The sequence below is a fragment of the Takifugu flavidus genome, chromosome 8, assembly GCF_003711565.1.
Source record: "Takifugu flavidus isolate HTHZ2018 chromosome 8, ASM371156v2, whole genome shotgun sequence".
NCBI lineage: Eukaryota > Metazoa > Chordata > Actinopteri > Tetraodontiformes > Tetraodontidae > Takifugu > Takifugu flavidus.
In genome coordinates, this window is record NC_079527.1 from 14,594,646 (window position 1) to 14,613,765 (window position 19,120).

Below are 19,120 nucleotides of genomic sequence, written 5' to 3' on the forward strand. Positions count from 1 at the left end.
TTTGTCTGACCTGCTGGTGAGAGGCTCGTGTGAAGGCGGTGCAGGATCCGGCTCGGCTCGGCTCGGCTCGGCGTCTGTGTCTGGAGGCGCTTCAGCCATGCGATGTGTGTTTTGCCCTCCGTCCCTGAGAAACGCCGTTTCCTGGGGCCCGTTTGTTTCTGCGTAGTTGGGAGAGACGGCGATGAGCTTCCTTCCTCCCGGTTTATCTCTCTATCTGTTGCTGTGTGGCAGCGAGGGGCTAAATGTCACGGCTCAGGATCGGAGAGAAAAGAGGAGAAGGGTGTAGGACTGCAGGCTGGGGGGGGTTGTTTACCCTGCTGTCTGTGACTCTGCGCTGGCTTGTTTCCTAAAGCTGCTGTGTCACGTCGTCTTTCCCTCATACGTTTGTCCCCGACGGGCTGAATGTAGGTGAACGTATCAGTGCAGGCCGCTGCGCTCTAATTAGGAGGCTTCATTAACTGATTGCTGGATCGTTCCGCTGACGTTGCCTTTTTGCTCCATCGACAGGTGACCACGCAGCCGTGCGGCAGAACTTGAACTGTTCCGTGACCCACAGAGGGCGGTCGGGGTTCCTCCAGGAGGGAAGTGGCGGAAGGAGGAACGTTTGTGTGCGTGAGCTGAAAACAGCTGGCCATTAAAGAGGCCTCCAGCCTTGAAAGGAGCCCAAAACACAACACTGGGATCCAGTGGTTCTCCTCCCTGCTGACCACTCGTCCTGCACGTCTCCTGCCACATTTTCGACGTGCGTTCTGTAAGGAGCCATCAAGACGAGGCTCCTGGTGGCGCTGAAGCGCCCGGACGTGAGGAAACTCGGAGTCGCACCTGCAGGAGGGGATTAAATCTGGAAGCCACGGCGGTCTCCTCCTTCCTCCTGGTTCCAAGTTCAAAAACCAGGACTTGTCACGTTTCCAGAGGATGGCGGCCATGTTGCTGTGGTGCTGCTGCGTCCCTCCCTCCTGGATGAATGCGTGAACAGACGCCGTGGCTCAGCGTGAGCTGGACACGCAGCCGGAGCCACAGCTACGATCCTCCAGCTCTCCCGATGCCACCATTTTCCAATTTGTCCCTAAACCAGAACTGCTGTGAAGATATTCAACCCCACAGGTTTCCCCAGCGTGCTTCGCACTCCCTTCCCGCTCCCGCTGTTGACCACGCTCTCCAAAGGCCTCCTGTCCCTTTAAATCTTTTATAAGTGTTACACAACAGGTCCAGTCGCACACAAGCAACAAACAACCCGAAAAAGAAAACTGACGGGTGGGTTGAGCTAGCCAGGCGAGGGAACCAGACACCTACAGACAGACAAGCCCTGTGATCGGAGTCGTCACTGTGGCTACAGCGCAAACACACACACACACACAAACGCACACAATGCTCTGGCAACAAAAAGGCTAAGCCTGGCCCATCCTAAGCCTGATAAGGACTCACAAGGGCCGTGGGGATTACTGAGAAAATCAAAATAAATGTCCGTTTTAAGGCCGGAGGCATCTCTGATTCGGCTCTAATCGCTTCCAACGTGAGCGTATTCACACGGACCTATAGTGGCCGTGAGTTGTCGGGCCCGCCACCTGCACGGGCAGCGTTGGGTCGCTGCGTGCTGAGTTGAGGCACTTGGCAGTGGACCAGTGAACTGGCCACTACCTGCCCTTGCTCCACCCTCCCAGCCTTTTGTGGCTGCGTCACGACTTCCATGCCAGCGATTGACTGACACTTCCTTGTTTTCTCTGCCTACAGTGGCCGAAGCGACTGTTCTCCGGAGTCTCCGCGGAGTCTCGGCAGGCGTCAGCAGGTGAGCCACCACCGGCGGCCTCACGTCCTGTCGGCTCCTCGTGTGTTCGCCAAGTGCGGATCAGATCTGTCACCTGAGAGTCTGAGAAAGAGGCGTTCCCAGCCTTTTTTTAATGGTTTTCTTTTACATCGCTCTCAGGTTCTCCCCTAATTTCCTTCTTTTCCGTCTGCTTCTGGAATGAGCTTGTCAATCAGATGTGTGTCTGAGCCCAAACCTTCCCAGAAAACCTTCCAGTTTGTCTCTGGCAGCCCTCTAAGATCCTGGACGTCATCCTGCTCCAGTCAACACGGCTGCCAGTTTAAAACTTTCAACTTATTACTAATTCATTGACCTACATCAGCGAAATGGATCAGACATTGTTTTCATTTGTTAATGTTAAGATCTCCTTTAACAGCTGTTCGGGTTTTTTTTTTTTTTTAATTTGTACTGCAGAAAAAAAAACTTATGGATATTTGTGATATTTTTGTAGGTTTCTAATCATTTCTATACTGTAAAAAACAGAATTTTTTCCTTGATCAATCAGCAAATTCCTTTGGCAAAAGCGTCCCAAATGACTTGGGGACTCGACCAAAGTCTTAACGTAGTTTTAAATGTACTTTTGAATCATGAAGCATCTTCAAGTGTCATCTACTTGTTCCCCCTGTAATCCTTGGCTGGGTTTGTTTCTGAGGTTTTGGCGGCCCAGTCAAAGCCTTTGCCCGCTGTCGTTTCCTAAGATTCTCGTGTTTTTCATATGTTCCAGTTTAGTTCTTCTGTGATAGCCATGGCAAGGTATATGTGTAACTCAAAGAACTTTCTGCATTTCTAGATAAATCAACTGCTTCTTATTCACACTATCTCTCTGCAGCTTTGTCTGTTACCGGATCTGAACCACTTCTCTCATCTCTTTCTCTTTTCTGTGCCCAAAGACTGCACACCAAGATGTAAGTAGAGCGCTGTCTTTGTCGCCCTCTAGTGGCTAAAACATGTAATCCATCTTATTTTACATCAATAACAGCATCGCGTCTAATACTATTTCTTACCTCTAACATATTTTACGTTTCCCTTTTTGTTTTTATGATAATATTATATGATCTACTTGGCTGGATTTCCTCAAGTGCCCCCCTTGGAAGCTGGTTTCAGGTGGTGGCTTAGAGTATTGTCATCTATCTAGCACCATTTGAAATCAGTGTTCTTGGGGTGGGAGGTGTACGTTCTCGCTGGGCCAACATCAGGTTCCGGATAAGTGTCACAAAGAGGGAAAACAAACATGGCCACTCATTGACCCCACAGTGACCTTCCCACAGCTCAAGCTTGTTGTCCTCAAGTCAAGGTTGACTGATTTCTTTTGGTGTTCAGAGTCCAATTCTGTTTCTAGCACCATTTGAAATCGGTTACAGTGAAGGACATTTGTCATCAGAAGCAGACTTGATTTTACTTCAGCAGTTTGGTGTTTTCTCCCTCCAACACAGTCCATCAGCCGCTGAATTCACCGCTGAATCTGTCACGGATGTCTTGATGGGTAAAACAAAAATCACAGCAAAATTAACTGAATACTCCAGTTAAAGCAGTGATGTAGAAAATGTCTCAGAACTATTCCAGGGTGTTTTATTGACAATAAAATATAAATGTTAAGCATTAAGGCTCAGAGGATGGTTTTAAATAGAAGTCTGTGACCCCCCTAAAAAAATCAAACATATCACTCTTGAATATGGTATTTTATGGAGGTACATTCACCCAATTATAGTGTATCAATCATGTCTTTAACAGTGAAACAGTTGCACATAGATGCACATAGAATATTCATTGTGAAACATGCATGACACCGCATTGCTGTATTATTGTTGGTTTTACGACATATTGCTCTTTAGTGTTCCTAAAAAATGTTATGCCCAGATTGTCCAGCAGCTGTCGCTACAGTTGACTATTAAAATAGTTCACTTTTTTGAACTATTTAACACAATTGTTTTAGCGAAAGCTTCGTTCTCTCCATCGCCTGATCACCGTTTGATGCTTCCCTTCCAAGCAAACGTTTTAAGTGTTTCGCCTACGTTTCCCAACAACAAACACACGCCCGTTTGTTCGCGTGTCGCACAATTGTGGCGTACAAAACCACGTGACGGGGATGGACCACGTTGATGTGCGTCATGTGTTTGCGACGGAAGTGTTACGCTTGCAGTTAACGGTTTGGTTAATTTTGTGTAGAAGTTTTAGTGTATGTCATCACCAGGAAGGTTGATTCACTATCTTATTAATACTTAACGATAATCTGTTTCTGTCCATTCCTATCAGATCTCTAGCTGCAGCATTAAATGGATCAACTGGTGGCTTCTCAGAGATTAACGATGAATTACGATAATCCATCCTGGAATTAGCACGTGCTGGACGATCTTTTCACCATTATTCCGAGTCAATAATCTTTACAATGTTTTGCTAATGATTAAAAGCACTCCTTAAAGTCAAAGGTTACGCCCAAGAGTTCTCATAGAGAAATTAGAGGCTAAAGATGCGTGTCAAAGTGAGACAAAAATTACAAAATGTGATAAACCAGGATATTAAATATCAACTGTAGCTTTTTCCTTAAGTATCAGTGTAAACTGGTGTCGAACATGGAGTACATTAACTACAGCTGCTGAGTTGTACTTTTCTCGATATGTTCGAGGCCCTCTCAATCAGTCGTAGTGCGTCATCTCCATGAAATCTGGCCTGTTTGGGATTTTTTAATATAATTATTCAAATTGCGACTACCTGCAACATATGATTTAATTTCACGACGCCGTACTCGCCACTTGTTCTATGTGTGTGTGACCTGGAGGAGATCCAGTCCTCATGGACTTTGTGCCACCCTGAGGGCTCCTCGACCTCAGGATGGCACAGCGTCGTCTTGGTTACGCTCATCTAGCAGAGGCCGTTGCTTGGTTCATTTGGTCCCTTAAGACTAAACAGTGCTTCTTAAAAAGTGTATATAACTTCGACCTTTACTGTCCCTCTTAACGAGTCTTTGTTCTGTGGCTCTTTGTTTTAATTTGGCTGAGAATCCTCAGTTTTATCCAACTCTACACTTAAAGATGCGCAACATGAGCCGTGTGTGCAGCAGAATTGTTCAGAGACCACTCGGAGGGTTTTGGATACAGCCTTTGTTTTAATGTGCTTCAAGCGCAAATGACTCATTTTCATGATACTGTCATGTTTAAAAAGTTCAACACAAACCCACAGACACTCACACATCAGAACCTCTCGCTAGAAAACCTGAAGTTATTCATTTTTGCGCTAAAAAAAAAAACCTTTTACACAAATTTATTAAATAAATTAAGCCAGTGCAAACATTTCAGAGCTCAGTCATGATGGCTGAATGTAACAGACACAGCATCTATTTCTCATCCACAATAAAACTGACTCATTTAAAGACATTTTAAAAAGAATATTTTGAAGCACTATTGAAACAAAAAACAATGTCCAAAGCGAATATGTTAAAACTATGAAATTCCAGTTGGCCCATCATTAAAGGGATGGTCTTAAAACTGATTTATGTGTTCATTATTAATGGAGTGAATGTGAAGGTTTGAGATTAACTGAAGTCAAATACAAACTTTAAATTCCTTCAAAGCACATTGCAGACACAACACTGCCTTATTTTTTTTTCTTTTACGTATTTTAGGCCTCAACCTCTGTTCACTAGTTTTGGACTTATTTTTATTGATGGAGAGAAAAATCCTGTTAAGTTACCAGCATCAACACGATGAACATTTAACATTTTACAGGCATTCACCCTGCAGGTACACACACCTGGCCCCTGCATAAAACAACACTAAGGCACTATTCTGGGTCCTCTGACCACCCTCTACTCCTCTCTTCAACCTTGGAAACAAAATCAAAAATGTTTATTAAATCCATTTGGACTAAAGGTGACAAGTGCAGACATTCTTTAACAATTTAGACATTATTTTGAGGGCTTTACTGCTAAGCTGAGCGGTGCTGTAGATAGTGGCAGTTTCAAAATTACTGTGCACGGACTTGGTTTTGATTCCAACTACAGATTAAAAAAAACTTTTAGGATTTTAATTAAATGTCCACAAGACCTTAATACTACTCTATAATTAGAAATATATACAGATTGTTGATACTCAGATGGATTGGTAGCCATTCACGTGCACAGCTTGAGTGCGCTTAAAGCCTCAGCCCAGAGATTCCTCTTCTCAACCACTCCTTCAGGCTTTCAGATCTGGAACAATATGATGACGCTTACTGCAAAAGAAAAAATAAATAAAAAGAAGCAGAGAAAAGAGCGTGAATGAAAGAGGAGGGAGACATTCAACTGCTGTGGAGCTGCTTTTAACAGGAAGATTTCAGCGTGTCAGTCTTTTGGTTTCTGTACAGAGGGTTCATCATCTTCTGGAGATTCTGTGTCTTCTAGAGTAACCTAGAACAGACACACCAGTTCTGTCTATGCAAAAGATCAGTGATCAAGTTCAAGCTGAGCAGAGCTCCAGAGAGGTTCTGGCACGAAAGACGGCAATGAGGACGGAGATCAGCGGGTTGCCAGTTAAGCCGGTGGACGTAAACGCACGTGTCAGCCATTCCAAAGACAAGAGCCACGAAAGCAGCAGGAGACGGTAAAGCAAGCTGCTAAACTACAGTAAGAAAGACATGGCCACACTCTCCTAATGTTCTCAGCTCCTCCTTTGCCCTCCTGTAAATGACAGGAAGGCTGACAGATAATTAATGGACGCATTTGTTCATCACATCACTATCTTCTCATGACAGCAGTTCAGTGTGTGCTTGGTGGGCCGTCTTCTTACCGAAAGAGCTACTTCCTCTTCGGTTTCTGTGCCCTGTTTGCCATGAAGGTCTTTCCTAGAGCTGTAATCCAATATTAACTAGTCAATAATAATGAGCATGTAGGTGGATTGTGCATACTTAAGATCTTAAAACCAAGACAAAAAACACCCCCAGCACACACACAGAACCCGTGGTTGCTACCATTAATCAACGGGTCACCACAGCACAAGACAAGTCATTTGGACAACAAAACTGCACAACATAAAGATATTCCAACCAAAATCAGTATACAAAGATGGACAACACGAGCTTTTAGCTTTCAAGACGAACAAACAAACAAGCTCATGATTCTCATGATTGGGTGGGATATGAACACTGATTCCATCCTTTGCTCCACCTCTGCACCCTCCTCCCAGGCCGTCCTGGCTCAGCTTTTAAATGATTAAAGGAAGACAGTCGTCCATCTTTGTTCACGTCAGTTGTTCCCAAGGAAAACATCCAGGCCTAATTTTAAGATCATTCAAAAGGGGGTTTCCTACTGACTAACCAAAGGCAAACCTTGTGTAATAACAGTCTTAATAACATGCACCAGAGACAGACAGTAAGCTTGGAAAGTCTGAACATAAAGACTGAAAGGTTGAAGCCAGGCGAGTCGTCAGTAAAGTTAAAACCGTTTCATTGGTTAGTCTGCAAAGTAAAAGATCGTTTCACCTTTGCTGCTTTTCCCGTTCACCAGGCGCCGACGCCGACGCCGACGACGCCACCAATCAGCACTATTTTAATGGGAATAAAATAGGACATGTTTAGAAACAACCGTCATGTAATATGTTGACAATGAATCCAAACACACTCCTCTTACAAAACTGGTGACAGTTGGTTGGATTAATTTGTTGGTTATTTATAAAAACACAAATCAGAATTATGTGAGACGTTGTAAAAGAGCTGATACCAGGAAGCTCTTCAAAGCTCAACGAGTCAAAGACTTACCAACTACTAAAGTGCCACCAACCACTGCCACAGTGGTACTGGAACCACCATCTGTGAGAGAAATAAAGAGAAGACAGAAAAATAACAGCAGATCTTCAGTCTCAGGGGAATAAAGGAAGTTGTTAGAGGAAGTCGTCAGCTTGACTCTACCTGTTGGGGTGGTGATGGTGGTGGTGGGTGTAGTTGGAGACACTTTTCCTGCAAAGGTAAATCAGGACAATGAGAATCGCACCAACGACCAGAATAAACTGGAGGAGGGGAAGAGAACACGGTGCACTTTAACCAGTTCAACTCTGGATAAATCCATGAACTTAATTCTCCAATAATGGATTAAAACCTTCAAGATCTTCTACTTCCATGAGTGCAGTCATGTTGTACCCATGCAAATTAGCCAAATAAGGGTTTATTTTAGAGTTCTGTAAATTGTGAAACAATAAAAGCACTTACTGCTACACGTTGGCGGAGAACCGTTAAAGGTTCCATCAAGTGAACACGACAGTGATTTAGATCCACTCAGAGTAAAACCCTGGTCACAACTGTACTCTACCATCTCTTGGTACTGATACAAAGATTTCTGTGGGCTGAAAGTGCCGCTTGTAATCGTTGGTGGGGGACTGCAAGTTACTGCTGCGGGATGAAAAAATAAATAAACATAAATCATCTGATGTCAGCTCAATGTCTTTGGAATGCACACGGTTGAAAAGAGAAGAAAATATTTCTGGAACAAAAATTGGAATTAAGTTCATGGATTTATCGTTGAGTCTTAACCTTTTTAACTCAAACTGTTTGTTTCCACCCAGAAAAATGAGGGAAAAACAAGAACAGCAGATATGAAACTACACTATAATAAATATTAGACATGATTAGATCCACTTTTAGTGGATAATTCTCGAAAACTTTCTAAAAAACATTTGATGATGGTAAATGAGTTGGAGTTGGACCACAAAGGGGGAAACAACAGGCTTCTGCCCCCCCGACAGGCTGAAGAGTCTGGACAACTGGTACTGGCCAGTCTCGCGCCCTGAACGCACCAGCCAAGTCCCAGTTTGGAACCACGTGACTCCAGTCACAGTGAACTCCAGATCAGCCAAGTTCCAACAGTTAAAGATTAACTACAAAATGGTTTCAAACATGAATCGTGTTCATCAGATGGAAAAGCCACGGCCAGCAGCACCACCTCTGCATATCTGAATGACGGCGAGCCACGATAAACTCCAGCTGCTCACATCTCAGGCGACACCGTCAATATTGGTTCATCTTAACAGAAAGACTCTAACAGCTAAAAATACAAAACATCACGATAAACCCACAAACTTAATCCGTTTATAGTGATTATCCTGAATGATCCCATTCATAATAAACCACCGTCTCACAAAAATAGATTTAAAATTCTAGGATTATCAAAAGCACTTACTGTTACACGTTGGCGGAGAACCTTTAAGGTTCCATCAAGTGAACACGACAGTGATTTAGATCCACTCAGAGTAAAACCCTGGTCACAACTGTACGCTACCGTCTCTAGGTACTGATACAAAGGTTTCTGTGGGCTGAAAGTGCCGCTTGTAATCGTTGGTGGGGGACTGCAAGTTACTGCTGCGGGATGAAAAAATAAATAAACATAAATCATCTGATGTCAGCTGAATGTCTTTGGAATGCACACGGTTGAAAAGAGAAGAAAATATTTCTGGAACAAAAAATTGGAATTAAGTTCATGGATTTATCGTTGAGTCTTAACCTTTTTAATTCAAACTGTTTGTTTCCACCCAGAAAAATGAGGGAAAAACAGGAACAGCAGATATGAAACTACACTATAATAAATATTATTTGCACATCTTATTTTTTTCTTCACACTGTCCGACACTCCTACTGTACATAATTTTAAATTTGACTAACAGCTAAAAATACAAAACATCACGATAAACCCACAAACTTAATCCGTTTATATTGATTATCCTGAATGATCCCATTCATAATAAACCACCGTCTCACAAAAATAGATTTAAAATTCTAGGATTATCAAAAGCACTTACTGCTACACGTTGGCGGAGAACCTTTAAAGGTTCCATCAAGTGAACACGACAGTGATTTAGATCCACTCAGAGTAAAACCCTGGTCACAACTGTACGCTACCGTCTCTAGGTACTGATACAAAGGTTTCTGTGGGCTGAAAGTGCCGCTTGTAATCGTTGGTGGGGGACTGCAAGTTACTGCTGCAGGATGAAAAAAGAAAAAATATATAAACAGAGACCTTCTGTTCTGCAACTACAATAGAAGTCAAGGATTGTACAGAATCCAAGTAGGAAATCCCCTAAACTTTTAACCTCTTCAGGAAAAAGGGAAGAAAGTGTGAGTGACTGACAGCTGGAACCATGACTGGGGAAAAGTGCTTCACACTTGGTCTTAAATCTTGTAACATCAATACTAGTGTTTTCATTCACTTACCTGTACATTTAGGAATTCCTGGCATCCACTGACCATTCAGTCCACATTCTATGGTGGCGTCCCCTTCCATTTTATAACCATCATTGCAGCTATATGTCACTGTAGCCAGGTATTTATGGGGAGGGCGAGAACCAGAAGCCCATTCACCGTTGGCAACTTTTGGGTGTGAACACTCAACCTCTGCATAAAGACATTAAAACAGAAAAAAACAACCATGATTGAGAATTTTCAAATGCCAGTGAAAAACAAACTGGTTTGCTGGACATCTGAACAAGACAGATGGTGCGAGAGGGTTGAGGAGGAAAGACACTCACCAGTACATTGAGGGGGACCCGGTGTGAATGTTCCATCTTCAGAACATGTTACTGATTTGGATCCACTGAGGATCAAGTCCCCTGTACAACTGTACTGTACAACTTCTCGATAATTATATACGTCCTTAACAGGGCTGAAGAGGCCATTGGGAATGCCAGCAGGTAGGTCACATGTCACCACTGCAAAATCAAAACATCTATTAAAATGGAGATCAAAGAGTTTCATTTCCTTCAGTCAGGAGCTCCTCAGATATTACAAACCTTCACATACAGGTAACCTGCCCAACCAGCCTTGATCTCCACAGGTGAGTTCACGTTTCCCCACCAACCTAAAACTACATCGAGAAAAAACACCAATATGTTTAGGTTTATTAAGAATAAGACACAATTTAAAGCTAGTTCTATTTTAGTTCATATTACTAACCCGAGGTTGCAAGTAACCACAAGTTTATCACCAAACTCATTCCCTGGATGATACTCTATTTCTCCATTGTCCACCTGCCCAGGAGAACCACAAATCTTCTCTGGAAAAAGAAAAGATTCGTTAACTACAACTCTTCATGTCAGCAGAACAGCAATTTGTAATAAGATCACAAATGGGAGACAAGATCTACACTGGGGCTCCAAATTAGAGAGCTGAACATTTAAATTCCAAATATTTACTCTTGCAGTGTAGCGTCACTTGACTCCAGCTCCCAGCAGTACACGTAACAACCCCGGACCCTACTGCAGGAGTGTGGCCCAAACTGCAGACAAAAGTAGCCCTGCTCCCATCTGGGAATGTAGTCAAAACAATGTCAGAGTCCTTCAAATTCATGTTTGGTCCTGGAACAGGTTTTGAACAGTCTTGGGCTGCAACAATAATGAGCAGAAGAGGAAGAGACCAGGTTAAAACACACCTTTGCTCAGAAACACAACCTGATGTCACATGGAGGCCTGCATGTCACTCACCTTGGGACGCCACCACAAGGCCAAGACAGACTGCAATAATGGTGCGAGTGATCTCCATGATGGGACCTAGAAGGTTTAGATGGTCAGAAACTAAAGTGAAAGTAGGCGGATCAGAGTATTAATGAATGAAGCTTGAAGGTAATAGAGTCACTGAGAGCTTTGACACCAGATATGGAGGGTTTCCACACAGTATTCGGAGTACATCGTTATCAATTCTAGCAAGAATGGAACGAAAATTATTTAAATAAGGGTATATAAGAAGTCCTTACTAGTGCGTTTATGAAAAAAAAAACATCTGTTCGCTTTATTAAGAGCAATTTGGTTAGGATTCCCAAAATAATAATGGACCCATATTTATCGTTTGAGCCTAAAACGCGTCAGCTACAGCAGAACAAACTCCACCCGCCTTTTGTTAATGTTCAAACAATATGCGACAATTCCCGTGAAGCCAATCCTACCGACATTCCACTCGGGAACCCGTGGGAACAGTTCTGTTCCAACATTCCACCACAAAAAAAGATTAAAAAGCGAAAAAGGACAAAACAATAACAGAAGATCTGCCGGGAAATGACTCGAATCCCATCGACGAGCAAAACAGCGTCACGGCGGAAAATAACGATCATATCCAACAAAATGACGCCCGCCTGATCCGAACAATGGCTGGTTACGTTTTTCCAAATATTTTTATGCCATAAGTGTATCTGGGAAAAGCTATTAAAGTGGATAAAGTCGTAAACCGAGGCTCTCTCGGCCTTGTCGAAGTAGCTTAAGTGTCCGTTAGCTAAACAACGCACCCGGACGCGTTGTGTCAACATCGCGGTCCGGACCCGTGTTCGTTCGTTGATTTAGTCGCATTAGTTGCTCAGGAAAGTTTTCGTGTTTTAGACCTACCGAGCTGAGAGGGGAGATCCGCGATGCCAGCAGAAGCGAACGCAGTGTCGAAATGGTGAACCAAGCTCCGGAAACAGGCTTGAGCTCGTAAACGCAGCACCGCCCTTTTTGTCCTCAGGAGAACTTTGGATGCGCACCGTAACCACAAATACCGGGGAGAAACCAAACGGAATCAAGCGTAATAAACGTTACAAACACAGCAGGGAAAATGACAAAGTCAAATATAATAGACAGAGTTATTTGCAGTTAAAATAAATAAATAATTTACCCTAACGGATCGCAAAACAGGATAACGACAGAGTTACACAACAGCACACGATCATTTACCGATTCATTTGGATTTTTATTCACCAGGATGCGATGTGCAACACAAAATAACATTCATAATTAACAACTGACAAATGTTGAAACAATTTAGGAACACTTTTAAAAACTCTAAAACAAATTGAGAAACCGTACAAATTTGGTGAAATGACGACAGGAAGTTAAAGAAGTAAGAGGAAGTTAACATGAAGTCACCGTAGCGGTGCTCTTGGGAGAACGTTTGTCACCAAAGAAGAAGAAAATAACGTGATTAATATTTGAGATATAGTGGTTGGATTGATGTTAAACAAACATTGGAAATGCTGCTAAATGTGGCACTAAATCATGCAAAATGCAAGACATGCTCTGGACAGGCTTATTGTGGGTCCTAAAGGGTCATGTATAAATTTGTTATATAAAAGTGAGGGTGTCACTCATATCATTTCCGGTATGAAGGAAAGAATCATTTATGTACATATGCAACCGTTTGGTTGCATTTGTGCACGGGATGCCGTATTCACTTAATATTGAACACTTGGTGTGTTGTATTCACTTTACTTAAAATTTTGAACACTTGGGACATTCTAGTCACCTGATATCAACAGCGAGAAACAACCCATATAAAACAAATACAGGGCTTCGCCGATCACTAGCGTTAGCATGGCCTCACCGTCTGTTTCACCCGGTCTGTTCAGCGTGCGAAATGTTTAGTTACTCCTCTGCCTCCCTTAGTGAAGGGAATAGGCGCAGAAAGTGGAGTTTATTTATGGCTATGGAGGCGAGACTTGGCGAGCTTGAGACGCGGTTCCGCAGTTTGGAGCTAGCTGGAGTTGCGTCAAGTAGCCAGGGTAAGCTAGTTGCTGCGGAGCCGCCTAGCGTAGCTTCAGCTAGCGGTCCCCCGGCAGCAGCCGGCGAGCCAGGGCGGCTGGGTGACGGTTCGTAGGAAGCGTAGCCCAAAACAAATGCCCACGGTGCCCCACCACCCGCTTCCTGTGGCTAACTGCTTTTCCCCACTCGGCGACACACCCGCTGAGAAACCGACCCTGGTAATTGGCGACTCTGTTTTGCGCAACGTGAAGCCGACTCCAGCGACCATAGTTAGGTGCATTCCGGGGGCCAGAGCGGGCGACATAGAAGCAAATTTATGGCTGCTGGCGAGACGTAATCGTAAATTTGGTAAAGTTATTATTCACGTCGGAGCCAACGACACCTGGCTTCGTCAGTCGGAGGTCACTAAAATTAACTTGGAGTCGGTGTGTAACTACGCAAAAACGATGTCGGACTCCGTAGCATTCTCTGGTCTAAGGATGGGCAGATCGATCCCGTGTATCGATATATCAATACTCACAAGCTACTCATTTGGTTTCGATGTTGTTTTATAAATATCGATACTAACTAAAAAAAAAAATTGGGGGTGTATGCATCACTTTCCGCCGTTTTAGATTAGTTATTTAAATTAATATGTGCCAAGACACCCCTATACCTGGCGGCGTACTGAGCTGGCCCATGTCACGTGACAGGAGATAGGGAACGAGCATCAACCTGCAACATAGCCTGCGCCGAGCCGACACAGTCAGCAAAAGGCAGAGCCGGAGGAAATAATCAGCCAGAGACGCAATCGTGTTAAAGCAGAAAATGTGAATATGATACGATTTCTGAAAAGCAATCTGAGACTTCAGTAAAGTGTGATGACATACCTCAAGTGCACTAAAGGTGTGATGGTGTCAGACATTGTTCTAATTTTTTTTTATGGAACAACTGTCTTATGCAGGTTTAAAGGATAAGGAATCCTAGTAATCAATTGACCATAATAATTGTATATAAATGGTCTGTATTTGTCTTAAATGTAATAATATTTTGACTGACAAAAATTGCCAGTAAGAAATTAACGGTATCGGGATCGATATCGATGAAAATACAAGAAAAAGTATCGGTATCGTATCGAATCCCAAAAGTGTGGTATCGCCCATCCTTACTCTGGTCCCCTCCCCAATCTGGCCAGCGATGAGATGTTTAGCCGCATGTCGTCGCTTCGTCGCTGGCTGTCACGGTGGTGCCCCGATAACCAGGTGGCCTTTATAGACAGTTGGAGCACTTTTGGGGAAAACCTGGTCTGATTAGGAGAGACGGTGTCCATCCCACACGAGATGGTGCTTCTCTCATTTCTAGTAATCTGGCTAATTTTATTAGACCCAAAGTGACCTGACAATCCAGGGTCCAGACCAGGATGCAGAGCTGTGGTCTTACACACCTCTCTGCTGCTTCCATAGAACCCTCATCCACCAACAATAACGTATTTAACACCATAGAGGTAGTCTCTGTTCCACGGTTAAAAGTTCACCAAGCACAGAGCAGGGGAGCGGTCAATCACCAAAATCTTATTAAAATTAATACTGAAGCACAAGTTGGAGAAACTAATATCACAATTAAGTGTGGACTGTTAAATATTAGATCTCTTTTGTGTAAATCCCTGTTAGTGCACGACCTGATAGCGGATCATCACATTGATTTATTTTGTCTTACTGAGACCTGGCTTCAGGAGGAGGAGTATGTGAGCTTAAATGAATCTACTCCTCCTACCCATCTTAATTATCATATTCCTCGTGTTACTGGTCGAGGAGGGGGAGGGGCAGCAATCTATCACTCCAAGTTATTAATTAATCCCAGACCAAAACATAGCTTCAGTTCATTTGAAAGCCTGACTCTTGGCATCACTCATCTGAACTGGAGGACAGAAAAGCCACTTCTGTTTGTAGTTGTATATCGGCCCCCCTGCTGGGCCACATTCAGAGTTCCTGTCTGAGTTCTCTGATTTCTTATCTGACTTGGTCCTTAGAACGGAAAAAGTCATTATCATTGGAGACTTTAATATCCATATGGACGTTATAAATGACAGCTTTAGAAATGGCTTCATTTCATTACTTGAGTCAGTTGGTTTCCTCCAGCAGATAAACCAACCAACTCATAACTTCAACCACACCCTAGATCTAGTTCTGACTTATGGTGTTGAGGTAGAACATGTGTCAGTGTTCCCTCAGAACCCAGTCCTGTCAGACCATTCTTTGATCACTTTTACATTTATGATTAAGGATTCTTCTATGCTCAGAACAAAGTCTTACTATAGCAGATGTCTTTCAGATAATGCTGTAGCTAAGTTTAAGGAAGCGATCCCTGTGCTGATCCCAGGACCACCGTGTGTTTCCCCAGGGATCAGTCATTATAATCTTAGCCCTGCTGAGGTTGACTCTATTGCTGAAGGTGCAGCAACCTCACTGAGAATCACGCTTGATTCTGTTGCCCCCCTGAAAAAGAAAATAGTAAATCAGAGGAGGTGTGCCCCCTGGTATAATTCACATATCAGGACCCTCAAGCAGAAAGTGCGAAGACTGGAAAGGAAGTGGCATTCTTGTAAAATAGACAGCTACCATGTAGCCTGGAAAGACTGTCTATTAGTTTACAAAAAGGCCCTTCGCAAGGCTAGAACAGCTTATTTTTCTTCTTTATTGAGGAAAATAAGAGCAACCCCAGGTTTCTTTTCAGCACTGTGGCCAAATTAACTAAGAGTCACAGTGTTTTAGATCCACGTATCCCTTCTTCCCTTAGTGGTGAAGACTTCATGAGCTTCTTCACTGATAAAGTTCTAGCTATCAGAGAGAAAGCTAACCAGGCCATCCCAACAACTGGACCATCACCAGATGTGCCGACTGTGGGAACATACAGGGTCTCCAACGAGCCCTTAAGCTCCTTCAGCCTATATATTTTTCTGAGGCGTCATCGCTAATTCAGAAATCCAAGACCACCACGTGTCTTTTAGATCCCATCCCAACACACCTGTTGAAGGATGTTTTACCATTGATAGGCAGTTCTATCCTGGACCAGATCAATGGTTCTTTAGTGTCAGGTTATGTACCCCGGTCCTACAAGGTGGCAGTGATTAAGCCGTTGCTTAAAAAACCATCACTGGATCCTGATGTCTTAGCAAATTATAGGCCAATATCCAACCTTCCTTTTATCTCTAAAGTTCTAGAGAAGGTGGTGGTGACTCAGTTACTGGAGCACCTGCAGAGGAACAGCCTGTTTGAGATGTTTCAGTCAGGCTTTAGAGCTCATCACAGCACAGAAACAGCACTTCTTAAAGTTACTAATGATCTTCTCATAGCTTCCGATCATGGACTGGTCTCTATGCTGGTTCTGCTGGACCTCAGTGCTGCTTTTGATACAGTTGATCACAGCATCCTGTTACAGAGACTGGAACATGTGATTGGGATTAAAGGGACAGCACTAGACTGGTTTAGATCATACTTATCTGATAGATACCAGTTTGCCCATGTCCATGGTGTTCCCTCCTCATACAGTAGGGTTAGCCATGGAGTTCCTCAAGGTTCCGTACTCGGACCAATCCTCTTCACATTGTACATGCTTCCCTTAGGGAACATTATTCGGCAGCATGGGATAAATTTTCATTGTTATGCTGATGACACTCAGCTCTATTTATCCATGAAACCCGAGGAGACAGAGAAGTTAGTGAAGCTCCAGACCTGTCTTAAAGACATAAAGTCCTGGATGTCTTCAAATTTCCTCCTCCTTAACCCAGGAAAAACTGAGGTCATGGTGTTTGGTCCTGAACCTCTCAGGGATAGATTGGATCACATGATCACTCTAGATGGTATCTCATTAACATCTAGTCTCTCTGTGAGGAATCTTGGAGTAACTTTTGATCAAAATCTCTCCTTCAACTCACACATTACATTAGTCTCTAGAAGTGCCTTTTTTCACTTGAGGAACATCACTAAGATCAGGAAACTACTGATGCAGCATGATGCTGAAAAGTTAGTCCATGCATTTGTTACTTCCAGGCTGGACTACTGTAACTCTTTATTATCAGGGTGTCCAAACAACTCTTTAAGAAGCCTCCAGTTGATCCAAAATGCTGCAGCCAGAGTTCTGACAGGTATTGACAAAAGAGATCACATGACTCCTGTACTGGCGTCGCTTCATTGGCTGCCCATTAAATTTAGAATAATTTTTAAAACCCTTCTTCTGACCTACCAGGTCCTCAGAGGCCTAGCTCCATCCTACCTGGAGGAGCTAGTGATACCTTATCAGCCCAATAGACCGCTCCGCTCTCAGAATGCTGGTCTACTTGTGGTTCCCAGAGTTTCCAGGAGTAGAATGGGGGCCGAGCATTTAGCTACCAGGCCCCCCTGCTATAGAACCAGCTCCCTGTCCAGGTACGGGAGGCTGACTCCATCGCTACTTTTAAGGTCAGACTCAAAACCTACCTCTTTGAAAAAGCTTATTGTTACTAATTCAGTAGTTCCAGTTACTATCATAGACAGACAAATTATCATACTTAGGGGGTCGTCTAATCGTTAGGTCACATCTTAGTTATGCTGTTATAGGCCAAGACTGCCGGGGTCCGGAAACATGATCACCTGACAGGCCTCTGTCACTCCACTGGGTCATGGTTTCCTCTCCTCTCCTCTCCTCTCCTTTCCTCTCCTCATCAAGCAGACTAGTTATGCTGATTCTTATGTAGTTTTTCTGCTTCTCCCCCCCCTATTTATTTACAGGTATCGCCGCCCTCGGAGCTGCATAATGACCTCCGGCCCCGCTGAAGTGATTGTGCATCATATTTTTTGTGTGTTTCTGTGCTCTGTGCCTCTCCTCTCCTCTCCTCTCCCCCTCCTTCTCCTTTTCCTCTCCTCTCCTCTTCTTTCCTCTCCTCTTTCCCCTCCTCCTCCTTCTCCTTTCCTCTACCTCCCCTTCACTCTACTTCTCCTCTCCTTTACCCCTCTCCTCTCCTCTCCTCTCCTACCTATCCTATCCTCTACCTGTCCTCCCCCTTCTCCTCTCTCTTTACCCAGCCGGCCATCAGCAGGAGGGTCCCCCTACATGAGCCTGGTCCTGCTCAAGGTTTCTTCCTGTTAAAGGGGAGTTTTTCCTTGCCACTGTTGCTTGTCTGGGGTCAGGCCCTGGGATTCTGGAAAGCGCCTTGAAACAATCTTGATTGTATAAGACGCTATATAAATAAAGATTGATTGATTGATTAATGGCACGCGGTAAGAAAGGTGTGACCTTTATGGCACATTATGTGATAAAAATATCTATTTTCTTTGGAGGCTTTAAAACTTCTTTTATTATTGATGCTGTATTAAAGAAAAAGTTTCTTCATTAAAATGTGTTGCCAGTGTTCATTCAAACTAAACATTTTATCAGAAAATTAATAGGGGAAGTGCATCATTTCCTCATATTGACTCTCCTGGGGTGGGGTCTTTTACATGTGGTGATAGAGAAGAAAAGCTTTTTTTCCCCATGCTGAAAGTAGCTGCAAATGAAGCCACCTTCAAATTCACTGAGGAATTGTGGCAAAGACCACTCGGAGGGTTTTGGATACAGCCTTTGTTTTAATGTGCTTCAAGTGCAAATGACTCATTTTCATGATACTGTCATGTTTAAAAGGTTCAACACAAACCCGCAGGCACTCACACATCAGAACATTTCGCTAGAAAACCTGAAGTTATTCATTTTTGCGCTAAAAAAACAAACCTTTTACACAAATTTATTAAATAAATTAAGCCAGTGCAAACATTTCAGAGCTCAGTCATGATGGCTGAATGTAACAGACACAGCATCTATTTCTCATCCACAATAAAACTGACTCATATAAAGACATTTTAAAAAGAAT

General features: G+C 43.4%; 1 protein-coding gene and 1 long non-coding RNA gene across 7 annotated transcripts; both read right to left on the reverse strand.

Moving 5' to 3' along the window:
- Positions 1-4,887: 4,887 nt before the first annotated feature.
- On the reverse strand, positions 4,888-7,265 carry LOC130529804 (uncharacterized). The gene is made up of 2 exons (XR_008951652.1): positions 6,565-7,265; positions 4,888-6,010 (listed from the first exon to the last, which is right to left on the reverse strand). It is a non-coding gene; the product is annotated as an uncharacterized LOC130529804 (long non-coding RNA).
- Positions 7,266-7,496: 231 nt separating this feature from the next.
- Positions 7,497-12,284, reverse strand: LOC130529803 (complement decay-accelerating factor-like). 6 transcript variants are annotated; one of them, XM_057040390.1, is made up of 11 exons: positions 12,130-12,284; positions 11,239-11,328; positions 10,951-11,139; positions 10,712-10,811; positions 10,549-10,622; positions 10,288-10,467; positions 9,974-10,153; positions 9,562-9,741; positions 8,946-9,124; positions 7,682-7,729; positions 7,523-7,582 (listed from the first exon to the last, which is right to left on the reverse strand). In XM_057040390.1, the coding sequence occupies exons 2-11, from the start codon at positions 11,294-11,296 to the stop codon at positions 7,538-7,540; spliced, it is 1,233 nt and encodes a 410-aa protein (XP_056896370.1). In that variant the 5' UTR covers positions 11,297-11,328; positions 12,130-12,284; the 3' UTR covers positions 7,523-7,537. The 6 variants fall into 6 exon arrangements, with proteins under 6 accessions (XP_056896372.1, XP_056896375.1, XP_056896374.1 ...); XM_057040389.1 differs by lacking the exon at positions 12,130-12,284 and adding an exon at positions 12,033-12,108 and having other exon boundaries at positions 11,239-11,304; XM_057040392.1 differs by lacking the exons at positions 8,946-9,124; positions 9,562-9,741; positions 12,130-12,284 and adding exons at positions 7,979-8,158; positions 12,033-12,108 and having other exon boundaries at positions 7,497-7,582; positions 11,239-11,304.
- Between the last annotated feature and the right edge of the window lie 6,836 nt (positions 12,285-19,120).